A 27,563-nucleotide genomic window follows, 5' to 3' on the forward strand; every position below is an offset into this window, starting at 1 on the left:
GCTCATTTTAGTTATTTTATACTTTTTATCCATACAACCAAAATGTCAAAAGTAATTTGTTCTCTTCCTTTAGAAATTAATGAAAAGCAACCAAACTGTTTTTTTTTTGTTTGTTTTTTGAAGGAGCTGTTTGAATATCGCTGCTGGGGTTTTGGACCCCTCATCTTTTGCAACAGTGTCCAAATCATTGAAGTTCATAGCTTTATTCACATTCACCCTCCTCTCTGGAGGGTTTTAGATTGTCTCAGCTGTCGCTGTAATTCTGCATCTAATATGACAAAAATATGCATTTTCTGTTCAAAACCTCTGAAGCCGGACTCGAACTCTAAATGTTTATCCAAGACGTTGCGTTAAGATTTCAGTGCAAAGAACTTTGTGTGGTACGGCCATGACTGATCAACTTTTCCCAATTTTAAATTCAAAGAAATGGTCAAACAGGAAGCGAAAGATGACTCGGGACAAAGCAATGCATTTCAAGAAGCAGCTGTATTCGACTACAAAGGCATTTCTAATCCAGTGTCTCTAAGCTGTTTTCTTTACGTTTCAGTGTAAAAAGCCTAGACTATTAGAAAAAAAAAAAAAAAAAAAAAGGAAACCCAAAATAACATTTTATAAGAAAAAAACAATCATTGAAAAAAAAAAAAAAGAAAACAGAAATCCCCACTCACCAGTCATTTCAATTAAAATAGAAACACCATTTCATTTTTGCTAACATTTTTTCCCTCAAAACAAATATATATATTTCCTTATATATAGATATATATATTTATATACTTATTCTCAAGGCAGTTGGTCGTGGCCAAATTAATTGACCTCATCATGGCCATTTTTCATGTTTCAAAATTAGAAAACGAAAGCTAGAATGGAGCAAAAAAACAACTGGCGGAGGCACAGCGTACAGTAGGCCCACAGCGCCGGCCAACAGGTACTATCTCATTTTCAGTGAGAGGGAATAGTCCATCAAGGCAGCGTGGCACACAGTCACACTTCCTCTGGAACAAGTGCAATGCAAAAGAGAATAAAGTTCTCACACGTTATAAAACTACAGCACACTCCTCTTTCACAGCACTCGGGTTGTCCGTCAGATTCCCTTTTGCTTGTCTCCTCTTCCTCTAAGCATCTATAGGTTGCAGCAGTGAAGGCTTGCGTTGGGCTGTTTTAGTTTGTGGCAGTTGCTGGGAGCTCAGAGTCCATTTGAAGGAGACACGCTGCAGTAGTGAACAAGGTGGGTTCTCAGATTCAACGCTGATTATTGTCATTTCACCTTCAACGACCATGAGGGACAATAACCTACGAGCATACGTGCGAACAATACCGCCAAAAGACAAAAAAAGAGGATCCCAGCATCTTGCCATTACAGTAAAAAAATATCATGAATACACTGTCCCTGAATACTGAAAACTGCTCTAGGAGTAATGATGTATCGGATGTGGAAATTAGAGGATACAAGTAGCGGGATTTCTGCCGCAAAGAGGGATATAAAGAGGAACTATAAGAGCGACCTAGCTGTAGCCATGTGCTCTCTCTTCAGATGAGAAGATCACAGAGGACACGAGGGGACGGGATGACTGAAGAGGGGCGAGATGGTAAACAGACGCCATCATTAGTGAGGGATCGTCTGGAGTGCTGGATGGCGACGTGAGGAGGTCCCTGGGTTACCGTTTACATGAAGTGAATATGTTTGTTGTACAAATAAGCAAGAATGCTCAGGTGTGTTGGTGTAAGAGAGATACAGAAAAGAGGAAAGGTGTAGGAGAGAAAGAGAAATCCCTGGGCTACATGAGAGGACGCAGTGGAGGGGAGGGGCAGACGTCCCTCAGCCACCTCCATGTATCGCAGCCCTCAGTTACACCTGACACTCAGCAGAACTATGTGCTTCTCTTTTGCAGCTCCTGAATAAAGGCTGTGAAAAGGGGGGCAGAAAAAACAATCGGTAAGGACCTGGAATGCTTCATCCTGAAGCCTAATGAAACATTTTTGATCACTTCTGAGAGTACAAAGTAACATCACCTCCAATAATTTCCTCTTTGACTTTTTGTAGCTCTTTCCGCACCTCCTCCAAGATCTCCTGCAGAAATATGACAGAAAACATTGTGATTGACAAAAACTAGCATCAACTGAGAATGTGTTGACATGCACTGGAGTTTTCACACTTTTAGACAAGTCGATTAGTCTATTCTTCTTTCCCAGTTTAACATATCAAGATCTGAGGCTCCCTCTATACGTGAACACAAGTACAAGCTTATGTAGCATCAGATCTTAATGGGTTAAAGCAGGGAAAGGTGACAATGAGAGGGAAAATGAGACATAAGACATGATTCGTCTTAACCTGGGAAGATGCTTTATTTTTTCATTTGTGATATTAGTTGTTTTTAAGGTTCTCCAAGTCTTTTACCATTGATAAAACTAATATTCAATTAAAGACTGGGACCCTTTTCATATAGTGGTCGAAAGAAGTCTTTGTTAAACTGCTGTTGTTCCCCTTTGGTAATTTACACAGACCAAATAAGAGCGGCCAAGCGCCGCATCAGTGTGCTTACGCACAGCAAGAGTACGCAAATATGCCAAAACATTGGTGCTTATCAATAATATGATCTATTAAAAAAAACCAAAAAAAAAACCAAAAGCATCAGGGCTTTTTTAATGTTGGGATTCGGGACCCATTCCCATTAAAGTACATGTACACGCTCTTAAGTTTTAGCGAATTTGACCATTCACCTGTTTCATTTTCTCTAAATCGGAGTCATCACTTCCACCTGCATCATTATTGTTGCTGGCACCCTTTGCTCTGTAAGAAGACAAAAAACAAAAACAGACAGACAAATATAAGCGTGTTTCATGTCCACGTGTCACAGAAAAATCTCTGCGTTGTCAGGGTAACAACTAATAAAGCTCGTCACTGTAGTAAAAGAGGGATGAAGGAAGAGTGAATGGGAAAAAAATGCAAAAATGTACACCTGGAGTGGCAATGAAGGTAAGCCTTTAATGAAAGAAGAAAACAAGATGACCATAATTAGTTCCATTAAGAAAATAATATTTTTTTCCCCTAATTGATACTGGCTGGAGTTTATCCACCCATTAACCACAGCAAATGTGTAATCATGCCTCAACTACAGTCGTGAGAGAAGCTGTGTCAGGAGAAGGTATAGTCTATAAAAAGATGACAGCACAAGCCCCGGCGATGAAAAACCAACATAAAAATAAGTGTAAGTCACACAGCCAGGCTTCCATCTGTATGCGGAGACAACACATACAGATGGTACATCTACACCTCCCCTGGGCGTACATGTACGCCATTCTCTGTTCCATTAGATGGTGCTATCAACTGTAAAATATGCTACCCCGGCACGTAGGCTGCGGCGATGCTGCGCTGGCCTGAGAGGGGAAAGAAAGGCAAGAGAAACCCAGGTCACGAGACAGCATGTATACCTTAAAACTTGGGGCAATGAGGGAGTGGAGTCCATGTTCTTGGAGATGGAGTTATTCCTGTTAGTGAAACACATACACTCTCCTCTTAGAATGAAAATGAACAACAGTCACACAAAAATAAGCACACTTGTCCTCAGGCAGAGACAGATATACAAATAGAGCAAAAGTATAAAAACAAACACACACACACACACACTCGCACTGATGAAGAACTAGTCGTGTGGTGAGTTCAAACGTGAGACACCTGGGGGGTGGTTACAGATTTACTGATGGGCAACTGCCGAGAAATAACTGAATTTAGGGTTACCTGCTCATGGTTGATTTCTCCCAAGGTCTTCTTAGTGTGTCTAAGAGGGAGGATAAAATAAAAAATAAAAATCATCCGCTGCTCATTTTAATTTTGTATCAGACTGATCAGTGTGGGCGGCATGCTATGAATAAAACTGTTCACTTCTCACCGCTTTGACCTTGAGGCTCTGAATCATCCTATGCAGAAAAGACAAGCGAGTTCTGTCAATACTGAGTCATGTTGAACTATTTCTATTCTTTAAGCTTCCCATCTACAGCTCTTCATGTGTAAAACACGCAGTTTGCTTGGAGTTAGACAAAATAACGTGACATAAAAGCAGCCCTTACATTGTCTTGTGTCTTCGCGGGTACCTTCTCTCCTGTATCTGCCGCTTTTCTCCTGTTAGGAAAAGAAAAAGATGAAGTTAAAATGAATGAGGCATAAACAAAGAGCAAAGTCGATGGAAAACATTATGGGAATTGGAAATTTTTGACAGCAAACTTTTGGAGTCACCCACCTTCGTGCCAATATGGCACTCATCTCACCCATCAAACCACCTCCACCTCCTCCTCCTCCAATGGAGGAGGCACTGCTGCGGCTGGAGTCGGCTCTGCCTATTGGAGCTGCAGGGGATCCGTCCTCCTGCTGAGGGCAGCAAATAGCAAAAATCATTTTAAAAGGATATTGGTGTGACACAGCTCTGCTAAGATCAATAGCAAAGACCTGGTCAATAAAACAGCCAAATACAATCTGCATAATTAAAAAAAAAAAAAGCAGAAACACTTGTCATCGCAAGAAAAGAGAATATGACGGTACGGGCTCCACCCTATAAGGAACGCTCCCCTGTTATCCACCTGCAACCATTGTACCCTGGTTGTTTTTTTCTGACCAAAGGAAAAAAATAAAATAAAATAAAATCCAAAGTGTTGGCAAGAAGGGACGAGATTCACAATGTTGATAAAGACGTGTTTTAATCTTTAAACTCTAAAAATTTTACAGTGGACAGATATGTTGGAGAGTAGAAAATGGACTGCGATACGATTTTAGAGGCTGATCCCAAAGTGTGATCACAGAAACGCTATCCTGAAGTCAGAATTAAGGGTTCGAGTATGTAAGAGGTCCTCAGACCAAGGGTAATGCAGCACGGCGTCTAAACAAACCAAAGGTGCTGTCGACTTCAAACTCTCCATACGGCAGAGGTAATTCATATCATTAAAAATGACTGTGTTGCATTTAGGTGAGGTAACTGAGGTAAAGATTATCTAAACCTGCCTCACCTGTGCTGTCACACAGAGACGAGTCAAAATCTCTGCGGTCAAAAGGTCACAGGTCTGCAGTAAGAGCTTAAACTAAAAGCATCAGTGATGAAATTAGTTAAATACTCACCTTGGACGTTTTGCGTAGTTTGGCTCCTGCCAGGGCGGCTGCTAAGCCCCCTCCTCCCCCTCCTCCCCCACCACCCCCACCTCCCCCACCTCCAAGGCCACTGATGCCATCTCCTCCTCCACCTGCAGTGGGCAGGGGTGGGGCTGGTGGAGGTCCTGTGGGCGGTGGCCCCGGAGGAGGAGGGACGATTCCAGCAGCTGGGGGAGGTCCAGGGGGTGGAGGAGGAGGTGGAGGAGGGGGAGGACCTCCAGAGGCCATCGCTGGAGGAGGGGGAACAGGGACTAAAGACAGAGAAAACAGACTTTTACCACAGAGGAGAATCAAGATGTACAACAGTGACGGTGATGCAGCGCACTGCGCAAAGATGCTAACATGTGTCAGGCTTCGGCCCTCAGTGGGAAAGGATGGATTTACCATTCATGTCCACTACAAATAACTCGTTTGTGGTATTTATCAGCTCCAGATTCCAGATTTATCAGCTCTAGATTCACATGACATACCAGAAAGACCGATCATCACCTTTTTATCATGTTTACCTCAGTTTAAAAAATGGAAATACTTGCTCTGGAATAAAAGGTAAGATGTGAGTTTAAAGAAACATGGGAGAAAACAAAATACCGGTGTGATACCATGCAGTCAGACGGCCGCCGCAGAACCCGTTTAATGCAGGGATATAAAATATAAAATATAAACCAAGACAAACTCGAACTCTGAGGGTCAGACATGCAGCAGGATTACTTTTAGCTTGACCTGGTTCTGCACAATTACATAAGGGGCGTAATGAGCGAACTACTGAGACCGCACTGCACTGTAGTTAAGTGCAGTGGTGCTGAATACCAGGTGTTTCCTGACCTGCAGCAGCTTGTCTTTCTTTCTCCAGTCTCTCTCTTTCCTGCCGCTCCCGCTCCTGTTTTTCTCTCTCCTGCCGCTCCCGTTCTTGCTGCTCCAACCTGTAAACAAACACACACATCTGTTACAATCCCATGGAAACATCTTCAAAATAAATCACTGGATTTGGAGTCATTACAGTCTGTCCAAACGCCTACAGAAAGGCGAGACACTAAATAAAGCCGAGAGGTGGTCGGCACAACTTTACCGTCAGCTTACATAGAAACTTATGTTACATCCTTAAGGTCAGCTTTGTCCAAACGGTAGAAACACAATCAAACAACCCAGAGGACCTTTTGTCCAAATGTGCTGCAACTTCTCACCCAATGCCGACCAGAGACGTAACACGGCTAACACGGAAAAACAGGCCAATTTCTAAAGAAGTTCATCATCCCGATTGGACACATGATGACTATGAGTGGAAAAAATGTCCCAGAGCTCGAGCAATAACCTTTGAGCAAATAATACTTTGACGGTACAGTTTGGAACATATCTAGAACTAACCGCTTTCTATCCAGCTGAGGCATGCTTTGACCTTTTTCTCACTCTTTAACAACAACATCCTGGCTTCTCTCCTTTGGCTCATTACCTTCAAAAATTCTGCGTAGTCCTAATTTTGTTGGGCATTTGTAGAGGTGAGAAAAGAAGGTGACAAGTTTTATACACCGAATACTACCGATTAGTCCTCGGCTGGACACAGTGGCCTACTTCAAGCAGCCTCTCTTTGCCGTTTCTCCCTCCCTTCTCCCACTAAACATCTGGGACTCTGCATCACAGCTGTATACAGAACAGTATGCAGACAATGCACACGAACACGCATGCAAAGTCAGGGTTGTTGGGATTAAAGCCAAGAAAGGATGCTCAGGAAAGAGTAAGGGGAGACATTTTTCACCGCATTCTGATGTCAGAGAATATTCTGAACGTTCACCAGAACATCAAGAAGAATAACACCCTCAAACACCTGCGCCTGTGAAGGAGATCAGAGGCTTTAAAAGCTCAGTAAGGCACTGCATGGCCGCAGCGAATGGGACGGCTACTAACTTGATGGACAGCCCCAATAGCCAATCACAAAACCTCCTCCACTGCGCAGTACATGATCTTTTAGTCCAAATGGGATTAAAAGGTTAATGCCTGGTCTACCTTACAGGTCTCTCTGAAGGAAAAGATAGCTGGATGGTGGAGTAGATGCGAGAGCTTTGCTATCCGTCTAACCTTTGACCTGACTGAGGGGTGGAGTGAGGGTTTAGCAGCGTCAGGTTAATGCCATTAAATCCTTCACATATGCCTGTGTGCAAAACTGTGCCAAGAGGGCAACTGCAAAGTCAAGGCAGCTTGACTAAGTCTGCAGGACAGTTTGCTTCTGCCAGGAGTACAAATTTCACATGTACAAGCACACCCACTTAGGTGCCATCAGACTATTTAAAAATCAATTTTTGTACATGTTAATTGATAAAGTAATGATGAGGGAGCACAAAAGGAGCAACTCGGAAAAGCGGAAGTGAAGCGCCCAGAGCGTCCTCAGCATGAACAAGATGACTGAGCGAGAAATCCGATCAGCGTCATCTCCATTAAGAGTCAGCATACGGAGGCACTTTGGGATCTGTGAATCTTCCAGCAGGAAAGCATGAAAAACAACCGGTTGCAGCTGAGGAGCATCGAACAAGCGATGTCACAGCCTCATCCTAACTCTGGATGAGCGAAGCAAAACACAAACACGTCTGCGACGTTTAATGCCGAGGACTTGTGTCTATATTCAGTCAGAGATGCGAGGTGCATTGTAGTGCCCAGATACAGCGTCCCACCTCAAAGATGTTATCCAGACGCAGAATCCCCTACAGCCTTCAAACCAAGGTCATGAAATAATTTTTAAAAAGCGGACAGGATAGCTTTAACGTGACGTATTTGACGATGAGCAGACGGCTTCAAATGTGCTCCAAACAAGAGCAATGAGTGAATGATTATCTAGCAAGTAGATGGGAGACGTTGGCGAGTATCCAGACCCTTGTTAGTGATTGACAATATGCTGATATCTATATTAATTTACTACCAGTACCCTGCTGAAGGAACACTTCTTTTCCTGCTGGTTCTTCTTTCAATGCTGGGAAATATGTTGCTAAATGTAAACGTCCAGTTAACCAACCGCATCTCCTCTGTTTTATTTGCAAAAGATACCGAGAGGAAGTTAATTATTGATCGTTACAAATACTTCACTAAATCCTTAATCGGCTGAATCTTAATCAAATCGTGAGTTGCTTTGAGATTCCCACCCCACGTGTCGTTTTGCTCATCAGTTGCATAAACAATATTTTGTCGCCTATTTGGGGCGGCGGCCAAATGGAACTTCAAGTGGAGCAAAGCCAAAATGTGTCCAGCTGTTTTCCTGACAAAATATCACAGCAAAGGGTCACAAGAAGGTACCTCCGCTGCTGTTCAAGCTCTTCTGGAGAGGGTCCGTTTGACACTGGGCGGGGAAGAGTTGCATAACCTGCCAAAACAAGATGGAAAATGCATTTAATGTCAACATGAGGTTAGATGGTGCAGTAAATGGGTTTAATTGCTCTTAAACAATCAGTCTTTGAACTGTATCCTTCTGCCCATGTGCTTTTATTGATGTACACACCTTTTGCACTCTTGCTGCAGAGAGTACAAAGTCTGTGAACGCCTCTGATGTGACAGAGGAGCTCGAATGGTTGGAAAACACCAATCGAGCTTTTACAGTACAGTTAGACTCAGTTGGGTTAGATACAGTCCATTGATGTTGAGTAAAACTTCAATGAAACAGTGTGAACCGGGGGGGGGGGACGGACCAATCTTGTGCTCTACTTTTTCTGCCCAAACCAAGAACAGACTTGGCACAACCGTCTATAAGACAAAACAAAGGGCCCCTCCCCCACCTCCACACAACAGGATGGGCCCCGCCAAAGCATCTTGTTTTGAGATTTTCTTAAACAACTAATTCATTTCCCTTGCATCTCACATCTCACATCTCGTACACACGAAAATTGGAATTTTGGGAAAAATCCTCCTTAACCCCCCCCAAAAAAGATCAAATCCACACAGCACCACGAACGCAATCAGGACACCCAAAGTTCCACGGTAACGGCTAACAAGCTGTGCCTGCTTTGATATTTCCTAAAGTACCTATACTGACAATCCTGAGGCATTCGTTGTCATACATGATCTCCCCTCGCTGCTCATTTTCTCTGTTAGTCTACTGAAAAGGTGAAAATTAATTATTGGAGTGTTATATTTCATTCAAGACTCAACACTTGATTGCTTTATCAACATAGCTGAATGGAATGTGTCATGGTGAGTTCAACCAGTGCAAGCAAAGAAATCCCTCACACATGAAATACATAAAGAATGCTCATTTGGAAAAGTCTATCCTACAGAAAAAGACCCCTACACCCTATTTCGCTATTTGTGGATAGCACAACAGGAAAATGCATGAAGTAACAACAAATGCTGATGTAACAAAGAGTCAAATGAGGAGTCCTTTACCTGCATCTGCCATGGAGTTGAGGACCTCCAGAGCGTGAGCCATACCGTTGGCGAACAGAGCCGCATCCTCTTTGCTGCCAAAGTTGAGTCCCCAAACCTGTCGGGCATCTCGCCACTGGTGAAAATTGGGCGTAGCCTGGTTGTACTTGAGCCCTCTTACAATTGGACAGTTTATAACCACCTGAGGGAGGAGAACACACGATCGGGTTCAGGAGGGTCGCTATGACAGAGCAAAATTAGAACGTTCAGCCGTGATGATTTGTCAATATTCAAAGAAATGGCGTCAGGTCAGGAGGCAGAGCTGTGATCCAAGCAGAAGATCTGTGGCTCATCGCTGGCTTCCCCAGTCCCCATCCTGAAGTGTCCTCACGCATGATACCGTACCCCACATTGCCGCATTATGCGTTTATATTTGGGTAAAAGTATTGGCTAAATGACTATATGTAATGTAATGTCAGCTCTTCTGATTAAAGCACAAACCAAACCTGTACTTGCTGTGGAGAAGTTTCAAATAAAGGCAAAGATATGGGAAAAAGAACAACTGTTTTGTCCGTGGGGATGTATTCTTTACTAGAAAACCTACTGAAAGCGCCTTATAAAACCACATATCTGCGCTTGCCTAAAATGATGCGTGTGCTTAATTTTTTACGAGTATCATACTGGTTTATATTCCACCCAGCAGGTGGCGTAAAGCCTTTTAACCAGGAAAAACTCCTCTGGGTTTGAGTGTTGTTTGAATGTGCTGACATGCCATTTCACTATTTGTTTAACAGCCTCTGGATTCCACTGGGCAGCAGGGGAGGAGAGGAGACCCTGTCAGGCTGAATATCACAGGGAGCAACATGCTCTGAAAAGAGAGGGCAGCAAGGTCAGCTGCCACTGCAGACAGTGGCATTTTCCAAAACTAGTCACAATCTTATCAAAATGCAAGAACACGGTGAGAAAGAGCGAAAAAAAATAAATCAGGATAAAATAAACTATCAACCACCAGTCTCGATATCTTATAAAGGGAGGTCTGACAAAAAGAAATCCACTTGTTTAAAAAGCCAGAAAGTCTTCAGGGAAACCTTGATGGCATGGCCTCACGAGTGTTTTCACAGCTGTTTTGATCATTCAGACACAACAAGATGAATAAAACAAAATGAAGACGCAAGCCTGACGACTAAAAAGTGAGGAAAAACAACAAGGTGAAGAAAATGGAACCAGAGAGAAGAACCGGCTGTGATCGCCTGCTTAGAATTTACCCCCTGCTGATCTCATTCACCACAAGTCTAAACCAAGTCGCATGTCTCCATCAGAGACAAATATAGAGTCCTTACACGCTATCAGGCTTCTTTTTAAATTGTCACAGGAAATGGCTGAACATGCTACAGGAAACATCATCCACTTTAAGACCTGTCTCTGGGGAACAATTCAGAGTGCTGAATGTTTAAAGTAGAGAGGCTCTGTTGCAGCAGGGACGAGAAGGGCTTAGTCAAGAATAGACCTACCTAAAGACCCAGGTTTCAAACTTAGAATCTGACCACTTGCCACAACGATGGGTCTATTCTTTGTTCAGTCGTTTTTACAGAAGACATCCTGCCTGGTAACAGTCCCTGCTGTGAAACGTTCAGAACTTTGAATGAAAAGACTTGAAACTCAACTCAAAACATAACAAAACTATAAATCCATCACGTCATATGCAGTGAATGTTCTCCGTATAATTGAAATTTCAAGCTCAGCCAGCAGCACCCTGAACTTAAACAGGCTGGGACTGAACCTGGCTGGGTCTTTTGCATTTCCGCCAAGTACAGGACAGATTAGGCAAACCAAATGTGTTTGAGTTCGTAGCCACTCCCTGACACAATGTTACCGCCGTGAAACAATTTCAAATATATGTTTTATTGCTTTGATTCAGGGCCTTCTCTTTCAGTCACAATCTGAGTTATTCCCAAATTCACTCAAGCATCGCAGTCTGCACTGCGCTGCATTTGACTTTTGTCTTTTCATGTAGGACCGGGCAATAAAACGATGTCAAAGTTAGATCAAAATTAAATCTATGCCACCCATGGTGACGAGCGCTTCACATTTTCAGTTGATCCGCTGATGGACCGAGCTGCCTGTCTCCCTAAGCCCAAACAAATGTGACAACAGCCAATGTGTCTGGCCACCATGTCACATTCACACTCATTTATCACAGCAAAACACTGTTGGAGCCAACAGGAACTGAATGCACGTGGGGGAGAATGAGTGGACCTAATGGGAGGTGCAAAAACAAGGCAGGACAGAGACGGACAGTGAACTACAGTTATCCTCCCAAACTGTTGAGGTAGTTTTTTTTTTTAAGCATTCTTTCACTTTTCGAAATAGCAACTTCTTCTTTTGCCGTAGAGCAGCCCATCCATTGGCTCCTTCTCAAACAGCACAGGCACACCACACCAGCCACTTTCCTCTATATTCACCACATCAATGTGGTTTGCTGGAAAGGGAAAATGAAGGCATCGTGTTGCATATGTAATGATGTGTAATGTAAATATAGCGTTAACCGTAATTACATGTGAATATAGCTAAAATGTACGTTGTTACACGTAGGGATTGACAGCAGAATTAAATTCTATATGATTGCCCAGCCCCATTTACAAACCATCACGACTATTCCTGTGGTTTATCTTTACACTTATCAGATTTTATGACCTATTGTGGACATAAAACCTGAGATGTGTGAAACAGAAAGGCTGAAATAAAAGATGAGGCAGTTCCCCTTTTTTTTTGTATGTAACTAGTATTCAGAATAGGAGCTATCCTCGCACAAGAGGAACCATCTGTGATCCAGCTGTAAGCTGATTGGCCAAAATTAGATGAATGAGTGCCAGGACCCAGGATTACAAAAAAAAACAAAAAACTTGTAAATATCACTAAAAGGTTAAATCATATTAGCCTCTACAAACCTGAACAAAACAGAGGAACCGAACAACAATGAAGTCCAGAGGTTGTCGAGCCTAAATGCAACGGAGGGATTACGACTACAATTTTCACCCACCGGTGGGTCATGACGTCACTCCAGCATTCCTATCTGCAGTGCAAATGCAACCAGAAAAAAAAAAAAAAAAAAAAAGCAGCGTTTGAAGGGTTGTTGTATTTTAGGAAGCTGTGCAGGCCTCGTAACCCTCAGAGAGCCCTAAGAAATGTTTGCTCAGACAAAGATAAACCATCTCACAAGTACTTTCGCACCACAGATGTCAGGCTGTCGCAGAATAACTTCACAGACATGACCCAAACACACAAAGTCGGTCAGACGCATGCGTCCAAAACCGGCAGATGTACCTGCTGGTCTGACTGCATCTTGCGCCCCACTATCCTGAAGGCATTGTTGGTGGGGTTGTGATAGATCTGGACTCTGCTGAAGGCTTGGGGTCCAGAACCTGCTGGGAGCCACTTCTTATTGCCATCGTCGTAGATCATCACAGTGGCCCGAGCCTGGCAAATACTTGACTCACTGCAAGACAGAGGACAAGATGGACAACAGAATAAATACACAGCACAGTTGGGGTGAGTCTTGAGAGAGAGAAGCTCTTGGTAAGAACACATTAAACTTAATATCTGTGTTGGTGGGGTTTTAAGTACCTACAACTGAGCTTCATGATAAAATTCCTTTTAAGGAGCTATGAAAAACAAGACAGAAGCTTTTGCAGAGTTCACCTCTGACCAACTGAAAGTGACACCACATCAATTTTTGGAGAGGACATAAACCTCAGCCCAAAAGTGTAACAAACAAACTTTGTACATGTTTGAACTAAAGGTAAGCAGCCACACAGAGCGAATGTAGAGGGATGACAGATCTTTATGCCGACGTGTTTTTGGCATCAAAACAAACCTACAAATTAAATGATGCTCATACAAATGTTCAAATGCAGCATTTTGACATTATAAGCTGCAATATGTACGTCAAAATGTAAAGTTCTGTCAGAGTTATATAGAGCAAGAAGAAAGAAGAAAACACACGGATGGGGACGGAGGCTGGACCGGATGGACAAATGACTGAAAAACAGTGGATCATAAACAAAGCCTGCACAAAGAGGAGAGCCGGTCCATCCAGACTCGCCTGGTCTCATTCTCACTTCATCACAATCACAGTGGAGTCCGCCTGCATGTTAGCTAGGACTGGAAGAGGCAGCGCTGACATAACCTGTGCGGTGTAACAAGTTTAATCGGTAAAACGCAGAAAAAAAAAAGAAAAGGTTTATTTCTGCTCGGAGAAGCAGTTTCGTTTGATCCCAGACATGATGGGAGGTGAGACAACAATGGAGAATGACAAAGACAGGAAGCTGCGGCGAGCTCCGCCAAACAAAAGAGGTCCTGGAATCTTCCACCTGCTTTACACCAACCTCCTCCTCCACAGACACACTTTGTAACAAAACAGTCACATGTGCTCCGAGATCAGTGACAAAATGTTGATTTATAGATGTGTGCAGGCAGGATACACACAGCTGCATGCCAGTCAAGTGTTACCATTGCAGTCTGTGTTACACACCAGGCAGGAAGAAACAAAGCTGAATATTCACTTGTACAGATGTAGCCATATCACAACAAAAGCTGCCTGTTGAAATAACTCAGACAAATGTTTATTAGGTTCAAGCATTTACTGACTGGTAACAACAGATTCATATTCTAATCAGTACTTTGTGAAATTTGATTTAAAAAGGAGAAACGGCAGAAACCAAACCAGTGTCCAATAAAAACAGTTAATATTGAGCTCAGGAATACGATGAGGGGGGCAGAGACACAGAGGAGCAAAGGTGGCTGCCAACTGTCAATTCCAATTTTCTATTATTCCTCCCAGTCCTCTCCTCATTTGCCTCCCATGCTTTCCCAACAGTCCCCTAATCCATCTCTTCCAGCTCTCCCTCCATCTGTCCCACCCGTGATACAATCTGCTACTTCCTGTGACAAGGCACTAAAGACACAACCCACTTCCTGCTGCCAACACTGCCTAATAAGGACCGCTCCAGTCTGAGCAATCGATGCTTGCACAGACAAACAGGTCCTGCATTTTCCTACAAGTTGATAACATTTAAATTCTGTCTGCATTACCTGGGAAATGCCCCATTAGCTTTGCTGTGAACAGCATGACGGGGGAGAGCAACGTGCAACAGAATTAGGATTCCAGAAACTTTCCAGGTAGTTGGGGGAAGAGCCAGCATACCCAACCAGGAAATGCTCAAATGTTTAGGCCGACAAATATCCCAAAAGAAGTGGAGGGTTTCTTGGGAGAACAGCGAGTGACTAAATGGAATCCGTGTGTGGTTCGGGGGCTCAAAACAAAATGGGTGCTTTTGGCTTTGCTGTCAATCACACAATTTTTTTTCTAAAAACATCAAAAAGTCTTCCTGTGATTGTGTTGTTTGGCACTCATCTTATAAATGTGCCCACAGACACAAAGACACCTCCGTCCATTCAGAGTGTCCATTGCAGCTTTCTCTTCTCTGAGCAGATTTCTGAAAACATCCTGCACTTCAAACATTTCTCAATAAGTCTTTGTTCGACTTTTCTTCTCTCTAAATAATCTCAATTTCCATATCGTCAAACGACTCCTCTGAATACCCAAAATAAAGACTAAAGAGTTGCAGTTGTACCGATTGGATCTGGGCCCTGAATGAGTGGTATTGGGGTTACTGGGTACACTTCAAGTCTCATTTCTGTTGCTTTACGTCAGCCACGCAGTAACACAGCTGCCCTAAAGCATTGTGGCAGGACACACGTCAGCTGTGAAAAACATTTTAAAGCAGAAAGTGAGAGCAGTCCAACAACCACTTGTAATGTCTGTATTTGAACAATTTCCCTAGGCGACAGTAACAAGGCTTTATTTAATACGACCAAATTGATTAGACGCACAAAGCTTAAACACTTTTGAACACACATTTGTTCAAGTTATGTTTTAAATGAACCCCTCAGTGTTGGGGCTTCACATGCACACACATCTACATGTTGCAAGGCTTGCTGCCATTTATGGGCAATTTCAGAAACATGTGGAACGTTGTGTTGGTGCTGTTGTTGGTGCTTTAGCTTTTCTCAGCTTTGGAAAAGATAGAAGTCAGTTTGGACAAAGATCCGCTTAGTAATGGACTGCTTTGTGATTTGGACAAAGACGAGGAGCAGAATAACTTGTTTTTTGTTGTTGTTTTTAAGATTTTGGGGGATAATCGCTTTAATCCACACCTCTACAATGTACTATATAGACCAATTAGACGCCCATACATGCAGCTGACCCAGTATGCATGGGACTGCAAATATGCCTGTACAGTCCAAATCGGTTTGTGCACGTGGATTCAGAAAGCATAAATCACGTTATTTTCGAAGGTATAAACCGAAGCAAAAAGACTAAATAAAGTTAAATCCATCAGTCAGCGGGGCTGAGAGCGACGTAGACAGAAACCTTCCCTGTTTACCATAAAGTGTCAACTTTAAAAGACGAGTGAAGTTTCCATGGCACTGTGATGAGGTAAAAAGGACAACTGAGAGGGTGACTGATTTCACTCCACACTGCCTTAGTTGAAAATATGGCATTTCATGACTACGTCTCTGCCACAACTTAAGAGGTATTTAATCTGATGTGTCCGAATAGGTTCTGCATGTATTTGGACTTTGGAAGTTCCTCATTCCTTAACCTCTCTGTTCATTGGCTTGAATTCTCATTTGATCAAAAGCTTGCAATGCTTTTAACAGCACAAACAGCGGCTGTTTTATGTGGCGTCAAGCATATAAATGACTTGAGTTTAATAACTTTAATGCACGTATGGTGTGTAGCTTTCAAGTTTGTGCAGTAGAAAAATGCAAATGTCAGATCGAGACTAGGAATCTGCAGATACTTTACCTTAAATGACCGCTAGCTCAGATGTATGCTAACTGTAAAGCATGTACAATAAAGCATGCTAAAGAAGAGCTTTAGATTTGTTTGACATCATTTTGAAAAAGCACAACATTAAAGCAAACACATCTGGCTTAATTAGCTTATTTTTCAACGTTACTGTTGGTTTATTTTAAAATAAGGAACTACGGTAACCATGTTACATAATCAATATGTAAACTGAGTTTAAAGTGAGCGTTTTTACCAAAGTATGCAAATTCAAAACTCTCCAAGACATCACTGTGGCGTCTACTCCCTCAGTGGGCAGCGGCCTGCCCATCATTCACTACAGGCAGCTTCAAAACACCTATAACCGAACTGGTCCTGCATCAAACACGGCACCGCATGCTGTTGATGTGCGGGGCAGAGAGGGCATATGGGAACTGGGAGGGGGACAGAGACACAGGACTGGGAAACGGATGCATATTTAATGGCAGAGAAAGCAATGGCTTAGGAGTGAGACTGAGTGAGCGGCTGCATTATTGATAGAACTACGGACACAGACTCTAAAAGGGTTAGTGGCACATGTGCATGAGGACGTGGACTTGCAAACACCCTCACACCTGTCAGCTTGCCAACACGTGTGTCCGTGTTATCCCAGTTCACTGGGCATAACAGGCTGCAGAGAGTTGGACTGGATTAGACTGGACTGTGCTAGTACTAGTGGAATAAATCACCACAGACGTGGTCATAAACGATCTATTCCTGTACTTGCTCAGACTGAGACCACCAGTTAACAAATGAGGGAACAAAAGCCATCTGTGTAACCAAACGACCAGGCGACTTAAGAGGTTTTCTCTTAAGCACAGACCGGTCGCAGGCTGATGCTCCCGGAGGGATTTGAGACACCAGCTTTTAAAACAGAAAGAAAAACAACAAAAAAAAAATTACATGATTGCATGTAAATTGTTTCTCTCGCTACACTTTAACCTAATCAACTTAATTTCATTATCACAGCCAAAGGGAGTTCGTCATCCTTTAGGGATTCTGTCCTACCGGTCAATAAGGAGTTAACAGGAAATCACTGCATCGCTGGGGCACGTGCTCTCTTGGAAATGTCTGTATAAGGCTGTGCTCTCAGAGCTTATTTTCCAAATGTGCTGGCAAGTATAGTCAGGCCCAGTGGCTCTGCTTCTCCCCCATACCCCCCTCTCTCCTCCTCGTCTTACCTGACCCTCCCACTTCGCTGCTCAGTCATTCTTTCTCTCTCTCCACATCAAAACTTTCAGCATGAATACAGTAGAAATACTGAGCTGAGATGCCTCTCGCTGGCAACCTTGTAATGACGTGTCTTATGTAATACTGCAGTATATGTGGCCACAGATCAAGTATTTCTGATTTACAGCTGAGGAGTAACTGAGCACAGATGAACGCCACTTTTTCATTGACGTATGCTTCCGTTCCATGCATCACAATAACAGTTTAATGAACAAAATGACAATAAACAGACTTCCTTAAGCCCATACAAGAAAGACAGAGGCTACATAGTGCTGCCTGGACAGCAGAGTAATAAGGTTTGTCTCTGCTTCCTCCACAAGCCCATAATACCACTATATGAAAAGCTTACACCCCGGCCTCGGAACTAAAGCCAAGTATAATTTCTTAAAATGATGTTCAGGTTTTTTTTCCCCCAGTTATTGTTGCCTTCAGGAATGTCCTTCTCTGAGGCCAACAGACAGTGAAGAGGTTGCAGGAATATCTCATGCAAAACCATTCATGACATACGAGTGCATAGAACAATAGTGTCCATTCAGCGCCGTGTCTCTTTAAAACGTTTTTTGAGCATCGAGGAATGAGTCACACACCATGCACGGCTAAAGAAGAAGCACAAAAGGTGAGAAACAGAAGCCGCATTTAAATTAGTAGCCCTGAGGTGGCCGTGCTGCGCTTTAGATGAGTAAACGGTGATTCATTACTTATTTTCTTCTTTGCTAACTTAAAAATAAAACTTCAAAACCCACCAGACACTCAATCTAGACACGTACTGGCAATAAGTCACTAAATAGTCTGTGCAGTGGGTCTCCTTCTACTCGACGGCTTGATAAAAAGGCTTCCTATCGTTTCTGAAACATCGCACGGCACGATTCATACCGAAACGTACATTTAATTTATTTTTAAATGCAGCTATGGTCAACTAAAAATGATTCAAAGCCACATTCAACGCTCACGATTGTGAGAAATTGAAGCTACGATGCGGCACGTGGAGAGAACTCGTTTGTAACTGCGCGAGGAGTGAAACTTTCCACCACAGCACCTGTGTGGCTGACAGTCGCGTTCCACACATGCACACAGCTGTGGACAAAAGTGAGAAGAGGAAGTATCCTCAGTGAAGAAGCAGCATGGGAAAACCCAGCGTGTCCCTGTGTGCACTCCGGGCTGCGTGTGGAAATAGAACGCTTCCTATAAAGTCAGATAACTAGCAACTTTAATAGGTTCAGAACCACTGAGCTGCACCTTAAGCTAAACATAACTGGAATATTTATCAGGCACTGAACATCACTACAGTAAATTAGATACAATATGCCTGGTAGACAGGATCAAACTGAGAGCACATTTAACTGAGGTCATGATGGTGGAAGGAGTACTTGACCTCTGATGCTGACTCGGGTATGTGAAGCCCACACAATAGTCTGTTGATACTGGGCTCAGTCATCTGACACGGTACACTGTCCTCACCTCACCCTCCGGCCATGTATGCAGTTGTCAGTTCAGCACATGACTGAAGTAAATACATACAGAGACTAACACTGAGGTGCAAGATAAGCTTTCGGACTGCAAAGAACAGGTCCTGTTCCGGGATACAGTAAAATGTTAATATGTAGCTCAACATCCAGATGCCCGAATCAAGTTGTTACTCATGTGGCTTCTTTTCTTCCACTGGCAACACAGATGAGGTCATGGTGATCAACGGAAAATGCTAATTATTCTGAGGATTACACTGGTCTTCTCTGTTTATTTAGGGAAATGAACGATTCTTTGTTTTCCTTAAAAAAACTTTTTAAAATAAAAATAAAAAAGAATGGCAAAGCAGAACTAATTTAAAATAAATGGCATAACTTTTCCAAAGAGATGAACTTTAAATGAGTCAGCATCTCATTTAAAGAGAATGCTCGTGGTTTCCGTTAAACATTGTAATGCCCTGCCCTCACAACTGGGGACATAACAGGAAAGGTAAATCTCCGCTAACTCTTTTCTCTTAATGCGCTTTAAACTTCAAGAACTTTGTCTTTTTTTCCTCTGCTTCACTCTTCTCACACAGGTCCTGGCTTGCTGCTACAAACACTCACTGCAGGCTACTGCTGTCTGATCCCCGAACCAGCCACACAGACACAGGCACCTCAGCTATCCTTAAACTCTTGTTCTAAAAATCTCTGAATGAAGTCAGACATCTTAAAACTCTCCAGCTGAGAAAACGTGTCAGCATTCCTTGAGGGCTGACTCATCACTTGCCAGGCATTGGAAAGACTCAAAGACATCGGCTTTGGTTTTGACCACTTCAAGAACAGAGACGAATTCCTTCCTGCTTTAGAGGCAGGGAAGGTTGTGAGTGTGCGTTTGTGTGTGTGTGAGCACATAGGTGGAGGGGCATGACTGGCACGCTCGATGCCCATATTTGGAACCATCTCACCTCTGTCCTCCTCACTGAGCTCAATTCCTTTTACAGGTTGGAGCACATCCTCTTTGACTCAGGCCAAGGAGGAGGGCTCGCTCCCTGAGCAACTCATTTTCTTGACTGCCCCGACTTGTACGCTCCTTTCCTTTGGATTAAAAAAAAAAAAAGAAAGAAAGAAAAGAAAGAAAAACAGAGATGTCTCTTTGTCTGAACCTTTGGGCCAAATCTGAGAAAAAGGAAGAAGGCAACACCTAAATCATACTTCCTTCTGAAAGCAGACTTTGATCTTACCTTAATTTACTTTGGTTACCCGGTCAGCTTTAGTCAACTCTGGATCAAACTCTCGAGGGGTAATGTTATCCTTGCTTATAATTCACCATACAAGTACTGCTTAATGATAATGCTGACAAAAAGATAAGGGAAACTAAGATTCGAGGACTTGAATGATAGGAATGTTTACAATGGCTGACAGCTTAAAGCCGTTTTTATACCAACTGGGGTCCATTATGCTCCATTAAGCAGGGAACTCCAGATGAAGGCATTGTGTCTTCATGTCCATTAGCTGTGCTGACCATACAGTATATCACTACAAAGTCTATACTCAGAACGAGCTATGGTTTCATGACAACGTTAGACTAAAGCTCTCCCTTAAGCTTTGATGATGTCACTCAGTTTGAGTACTGCCGAGAGGACCACAGGGGATTAGATGAGACTTTGACTTCATTTGATGACAGCAAAAATCCTTCCTTCTGCTCAACTTCAAGCAAATGATGGCCAGATCTTTGCAAGAAGAGAAATCAAACAAACTGAAATATAGGTAACAGCCCATAAAATCCTAGTTTAGTATGCTCATCTCAGAATTATACACATAGGGCACTTCGCAAACATTTCCGTCACTTTAAATTCTCGTCCATTTCTCAAAAACTTCTCTTAACGGCCCGAAAATTCTCGGCATGACAATAATCACTTATATACTGCCCGATTCATAACGAACCGCCCAAAATTAAGAGAGATGGCTCCCAGAATCTTACAGTTAGCAGTCAGGAACTCAACCCAGAAATTATACGCAACAATTTTGAGAGGAGCTGGCAAAGATCAGGCTCAGCCAAAGCCTAAACGGAATGATATCAGAGGGAGGAAGTGGCGCCACAGGAAATTGTGTCAAGTTCACAAGAGGGCATGTGGCTCCATTGTTCCCAACCAAGAACCAAACATTTTCTCCAAAACCCCCAACACATCCCAAATCTCACACAAAAATATAACCATGACAACTCCTAAAGCTAGGTGCTAGTTCTGGAACAGCACTCAGCGAAAGATCATAGTCAACATTTTCCTGTCACTTTCTGGGAATTTTTAGACTCTAAAGAGGAATTCCAAAGCAGAATCGAAAGAGTCAGAAGTGACGCAGGCGCAGAACATGATAATGAGCTTTTATTGATAACCCACTGATGAGTTTCTGATCTCAGCAGAAAAGTACAAGTTGTTCGCTCAAATGTCCCAAAACTACCAAAAGAAATCATGTGACTGTAACTGAATTGTGGGTGGACCATTATGCTAACGTAACTATGATAAGGAAAGCAGAGATCGTCGCCTCATGCATAAAGTCTGGGCTGCAAAACTGGCAACACAACAGATCCGAGGAACCGTGTTAACCGTTTTTACTCTGACTCGGTTACATGGTAACCGAAGAATGTAAAACATGAAGATGCATCAAGGCGCATTGTTAATCGTTGTGGATGGACTGGCAAGTGAATCGCAAACAAATCGTGAGACCAGTGAAGATGCACAGCACACCTCTAATATTAATGAGTGATATAAACTATAGTCCATCTTTTTGTGCCCCCGAGTTATTGAATTTTGTTAAAGACCAAGAAAGAGTTGATGTCGCTCTGGATCTAAAATGTTAAAAATCGGTTCCCAGTGCTCAAACGACACTGACCGATTTAGGGCTGCTTACTATTTTCCTATTAATTACTATTTTCCTAGTAATTAACAGAAAGTGTTTTGAACGATCAGCAAACTATGCAATATCAGATGAAAGTTGTTACTTTTTGCCCATTATTCATTGTCTGTGTCCAAGCTGACATCCAAAGTGTTAAAATGGTTGTTTATTGTGATTACAAAGAAACAATACTCGCATTTGGGAAACACGAATTTGGTTTGGACCGAACCGGTTGACAAAAAGTGGGTTCGAGACTGACCCAACGTTTCCTACATTTTAAGCCATGCTTATGTGTATTGTGGACACTGGTAAGTCCCCAAGAAAATGTTTACTTTCCTCATCCATCTTTAGCAGGAACAGCTTCACCATTTGGGCCTGGATTACTTTACATAAATCGAGCAAATCCCAGCTCATACCTACTAGGATGAGGGGTGAAATGCCAATGAAATGACATAGACGGAGTTGGTCATTAGTTCAAAAACTCTGGTTTAAGAGGGCTGTCAGCATATTACACACATTACTTTTACTTAGCACTTAATTACCTGGGTGATAGGTTTCAGCATCAGATTCCAAACACTAAGCTCACTAACAAAAAAACGTGAGAAACGACTAACAAAGCAGTTAAAGTAAAAATTTTGCTTAAAATAAATGACTACAGACAGAACACAAGAGCCTGAAGGCACAATATAAGACAAGAACAGCAGCTACCACCAAGGAGACCGGCTTTGTCACGAAGTAGACAATGGAGGATTTTGTATGTTGAGCAACTCCTGTAGCAAAGCGTCTAATCCAAGAGGCAAGCCAGCATAATGGCCTATTTATGAGTGTGAGAGGTGGGAGGGCCGAGAGGGGTAAATTGTTTCAGGGAAGGGGGTAGCAGTCATTGGGTGCTGTGGGAGACAAACTCATGAGGCAGGACCCTTTGGAAAACAAGGTGTAAGGACGAAGCATGTGCGCTTTGTAAACATTTGAGCTCGCCATCGTACAGCAACACACCGAGTAGTCCCTTTGAAGTCCATATCAACATGCAACTCTTTATGATGCATGAAATGAAGCCATTATTCTTAATCTATAATGGATAAGAATTCCCAAAAGCGCACCCCAATTACCTCAAATTGTTATTGCTTCTGGGGTGGAGGGGCTAAGAGTGGATATGAGGAGGCGTTTAGCAGGAAAACTCATTTTGCCGTGCTGCTGGTGTTCATGCTACAAAGTGCAATTATCCTTGCATATAAAGAATCTCTCCAGTGTTCGGAGGCACAGTCAGCGAAGGATAACAGACTGATGGTAAATCAGAACTTCCAAGAGAGAAAAAAAAAAAATAAATCAGTTTCACCTGGTTCAAACAAAGCAAACAACAACAAAAAAACCACACCGATGTTAACAGACTTCACTGACGCATCTTTGATATTTTCAATTGTACAATAAAGACTAAGCTCAAGATGAAAGACTTCAAACAAACAGAAAAAAAAAATGACTATGCTAGGGATCGTGAGAACAAGTAGAGGCATGAAATACGAGTATCCCGACACATCAGACACACACACGAACATTACACAACAACAAAGCAAGAACACATTGCTGTCACAACCCCGTAATGAGTTTCATTGAGCTACCCTTACAAGGGCATATGCAATAAATATTGCCAAATGCCTTAAATAACAGCCTGTTGGGACATAGGCTGACAAAGAACATCTTAATACTGGAAGATGATATGACAGCAATACCGCAAAGGTCACATTGGAGCTGCATTCCTTTCTAGCTACTGCAAAAGCAGAGAAAAGTGGTGTCGAGACACAAAGGAGACCGGAGGGGGGGGGGGGTTCTCCCTGCTTTTAAGAGTGATCAATAATAAGTAGAGTACAGAGGAGGAGCCCCATTTGCCATCACTTCCAGACATGTAGACGGAAAACAGCGCTGGCGAGTGGATGCACTGCACCTGTCTGTGGGTATGATCGCATCACAAGCCTCAATTCTTCAGCCCAAGGCAGACACACTGCAGGTGTCAATCGGGATAGGTTTTTTTTTTTTTTTTTTTAGTCACAGACTCAAGTCAACTCTGAGTGAATCACAGTGCAAACAGTTGCACTTCCTGTGGCACCTAACTCACCCCAACCCCCAGCCTGAAGTGCTGACGTAATGATCTGTAAAACAGTCATTGTTATTGTTCACTGTGGAGAGGATGCAAAAACAAAACACCAAAGAGATGCCTGGTGGTACGTCCCATAACTGGAAATCCAAAACTGAGCGTTAAACCACTTTTCAAACGTTTCCCGGTCAACACTTTTAATTTCGGGGGGAAGCCTCGGCTTCCCACAAATAAAGATGGTGGGTGTTGTGGGTTAGTGGGTTAGTGGGTGTTGTGACCCGCCGCTCCGAGACAGGACGCTTCTCGGCATCACTTTCTCGACCGAGTTGACGGCTGAACTTTTGACCAACCGACTGCACTCCCCGTGTCAACATTTACATTCCACGGGGACAATGAGCACGAGAGGAGCCGCATACCAGTCAGCACCCATTATGCAAGGTTACATGAACCGTTCTGGGTCACACCAGAGAGCCAGTCAAAGCTGGGTCCATTTAGAGGAAGAACACCCTCAGCGGGCAAACTGTAACCTTCCCCATGCCAGGAGACGCAGCTACACGTGCAGCCAAGTCGCCTTCAAGCTTCATGGTCAGGAACATATTTCGTCTAAGTGCTGTGGTGTTGTCATGGTGAAGCGTATCTGTGTCGCCAACAGCAACTTTTTGCTCATAACTTGTACATACGTCAAAGATTTGAAAAAACAAAACAAAACAAAAACAGATGGCATCCCTTCTAAATCAACACTACATACTACTCTACATCATATGGAAAGAATGCTAGCAGAGTGCTCCTTGATGATAAGAGCATTACCTTTATCAATAGCCAAATTAATATGGTATGCCTGATGCGATACTGTGACACATTTTTCATTCAGGTCAAGCGCCTCCTGCTCCCGCCGCTATCAGAGTTACCACCCAGAAAAATGTGCCAGACAAACAGAAACTCCGGACCAGCCCATCAAACTCAGCCGAGGTATATTGTTACGGAAAAGGGCACTGCAGACAGTTTGAGATAAGAAAGAAAACAAAACAAAACAAAAAAAAAACTTGTTACTCAGGTTAGCAGCCCTGCACCACCTCAAGGTCCAGAAATTAACCCTCAACTGGCAGGCGTTCCTAAGACAAAAGCTGCTCCTTAACACCAGTGATGCCTCATCCTGTTTAAATGTGAGAGCACAGAGGATCCGACCAAGAGGACTGACCTCCAAGCGCGTAACCGCACTGGGCTGCGACAGGACGTGGAGTCTTGTAACACGGCGATTTTGGCAGTGTCGGTGCAAAACCCTGCCATCCCCACAGGGAAGAAAACAGTGGGGGTGGGTTTCATGTGTGTCTGTGGAATGCATGACATGTTATAAACAGCACATGCGTTTGCGGAACGACCAAAGTGATCTTTGTGCAGCTCAGAGCCACGAATCCACCGCGCTTAAGTGCCTTTGAGCAACACACTGGACCCTTTAACGTGCGCTATAAATCAAGCTGACCTTTGACCTCTTGGTTATGAATACACTTTTGTCCAATCCTCTGAGGTGTTCGCAGCATTTTCGCTTTTTCCCCCTTTTCCGTGATAGTGGCCGCGTTTACTTGCATGCACTGTGCTCCTGCGGCGGGTGAAGCCAGTGGGGGAAATCTTGTCAAAACTATCCATGAAACTTTTTTTTAAAGAAGCACAAAAGTGTGTCGTTGTCAACTGGCCCGCTCGACTGCCTCAACTTGTGCATACTTCTTAACTTGAAGAGGGAGGGGAGGGGGGCTTTCGTTACGGTCAAAGAAATGCAACATTTAAGTTTTCACAAGTGAAGGTCACAAAAAAACCCCTGTCCGAGTCCATGGAAGTGGAACTACACCAAAACAGCCACAAGCTCGAGTTATTCCTGAATGAATGTGCCATTTGGTGAGCTGGGAAACGCCGCTGCGGAGATTAAAGCAGCAGGCGGAACGAGTAGGTGTTACGGGGTCATCTTTTTAACGGTCGCCTTTGATTAAACTCATAGCCAAAAAACACAAAATGTAGCCTGGAAACACAATGAAGATGACGGGATTTGAGCCGCTTTACCAACCTCATTGTTCGGCCAGAGTGGAGATCCTCTCCTCGAAGGCAACTTCGGCTTACTTCAGGGGTGAAGCCCGGCTTTGAAAGTCACACTGGTGAAATAAAAAACCGACCGAAATGGGAGGAAAAAAACAGCGCATCTACACCCGCAAACGGGGTAGCCACCAGCGAGATAAAGAAGCACACCTCGACGATTTCCTGGTTGTGTTGGAGCGGGAGAGGAGGAGGGTGAGGACGAGGACGAGGACGAGGACGAGGAGGAGGAGGAGGAGGCGCGGGTAGATACAGTAGTGGAGCGAGCTTGTCAACTCCAATCACTATCCCACAGGGGTTTCTACGAACAAAATAAGTAAAGCCGGGAAGAAACGCAGCTACACAAAAACCCACACTCTTCCTTTCACACTTTCAGCAGGTTTACCGCTGCTCGCAAGAGCCTAGTCCTATGCCTCCGCCGGTCGTTTCTCGTTTCTGTTCGGTCGCACGGTAGGACCGAGTAAATTCATTGGAGTCTGGCCCAACCCGCCAGCTTCAAAGTAGGCTACAATCCCACGATGCGTTCAAGTGTACCTCGTAAAACGTTCCGCCCGGGATCGCGGGTGGCTTGTTCGTCTTTTATTGAATCACTTTAAAATCACAGGCTAAAATCTGTAACGTGGTTATCAAAACGTAGAAAGTAACACATTCGTTTACTCTTACAACATCCTCAAATCCGCATTTGACGAACACATCCTTTAATTGAGAACCACAACCCAATGTGTGTTTTACACATTAATTCATCAACAGCATCTATCAAAAGACATAATATACCAACATGCCAAGCTCATTTTGCTGTCTGTCAGGTGTGTTTTTACATCCTCACATGTCCCTGGAGTTAATATCACACTGTGCTTTACAATAATAGCGACAATGCTTCAGACATGACAATAAAAAATGAAAAATCGACAGACTTGAGTTTATTCCTTGTAGTTCTTTAAGCCGTCAAATTAGAAGATGAGAAGCCATGACAAAAATACATAAGACTTTGAGGCTCTGTGCTGGGGACTACTGTGGAGCCCTTAAAGTCGATTGTAGAAATTTCCCCCAAAGTTCCAAGCTCAACAAACACCACTACTCATCCTCAGCACAATATGCTACTAAAACAACAGCGTCTTCAGTCAGAGGCTTCTTCAACTGTGCAGCAATGAAGCCCGTTACAGTCATTCATTCCTGACCAGCGCAACAACCTTTTAAGATTACTCTATTTCCCTGGAGAGGAGTCTCCTTTAGGATCATATTTGTAGATAATACACAGCAACAATCTAATTTATCTTTGAGATTATTAAATTACTTCAATTTCAGAAATCTTCCTTGATATTAAATATCGGTTGAGGTAGCAGTGACGAAACCATGAGTGCAGTATTTATATTGTTAAAGAAAGTAGTGATTAGAACTATTAATAGACTGTACATTGTTTTGATTATTAAATGGTTGCTTTAGACACTCCTCACACACTCC

General features: G+C 43.2%; 1 protein-coding gene across 4 annotated transcripts; it reads right to left on the reverse strand.

Moving 5' to 3' along the window:
- Positions 1–467: 467 nt before the first annotated feature.
- Positions 468–26,601, reverse strand: vaspb (vasodilator stimulated phosphoprotein b). Of its 4 annotated transcripts, none has more exons than XM_072392808.1 (15): positions 26,077–26,600; positions 12,797–12,968; positions 9,494–9,674; positions 8,411–8,477; positions 5,957–6,054; positions 5,194–5,385; positions 5,105–5,157; positions 4,236–4,363; positions 4,066–4,117; positions 3,888–3,915; positions 3,737–3,776; positions 3,430–3,486; positions 2,719–2,788; positions 2,011–2,068; positions 468–1,903 (listed from the first exon to the last, which is right to left on the reverse strand). In XM_072392808.1, exons 1-15 carry the CDS (start codon positions 26,079–26,081, stop codon positions 1,869–1,871), a joined length of 1,236 nt encoding a protein of 411 aa, XP_072248909.1. In that variant the 5' UTR covers positions 26,082–26,600; the 3' UTR covers positions 468–1,868. The 4 variants fall into 4 exon arrangements, with proteins under 4 accessions (XP_072248909.1, XP_072248908.1, XP_072248907.1 ...); XM_072392807.1 differs by having other exon boundaries at positions 5,105–5,193; positions 5,227–5,385; positions 26,077–26,599; XM_072392806.1 differs by having other exon boundaries at positions 5,105–5,385.
- Between the last annotated feature and the right edge of the window lie 962 nt (positions 26,602–27,563).

This window comes from Leuresthes tenuis, unplaced genomic scaffold (assembly GCF_036924035.1).
Source record: "Leuresthes tenuis unplaced genomic scaffold, fLeuTen1.0.hap1 SCAF_9, whole genome shotgun sequence".
Classification (NCBI taxonomy): domain Eukaryota; kingdom Metazoa; phylum Chordata; class Actinopteri; order Atheriniformes; family Atherinopsidae; genus Leuresthes; species Leuresthes tenuis.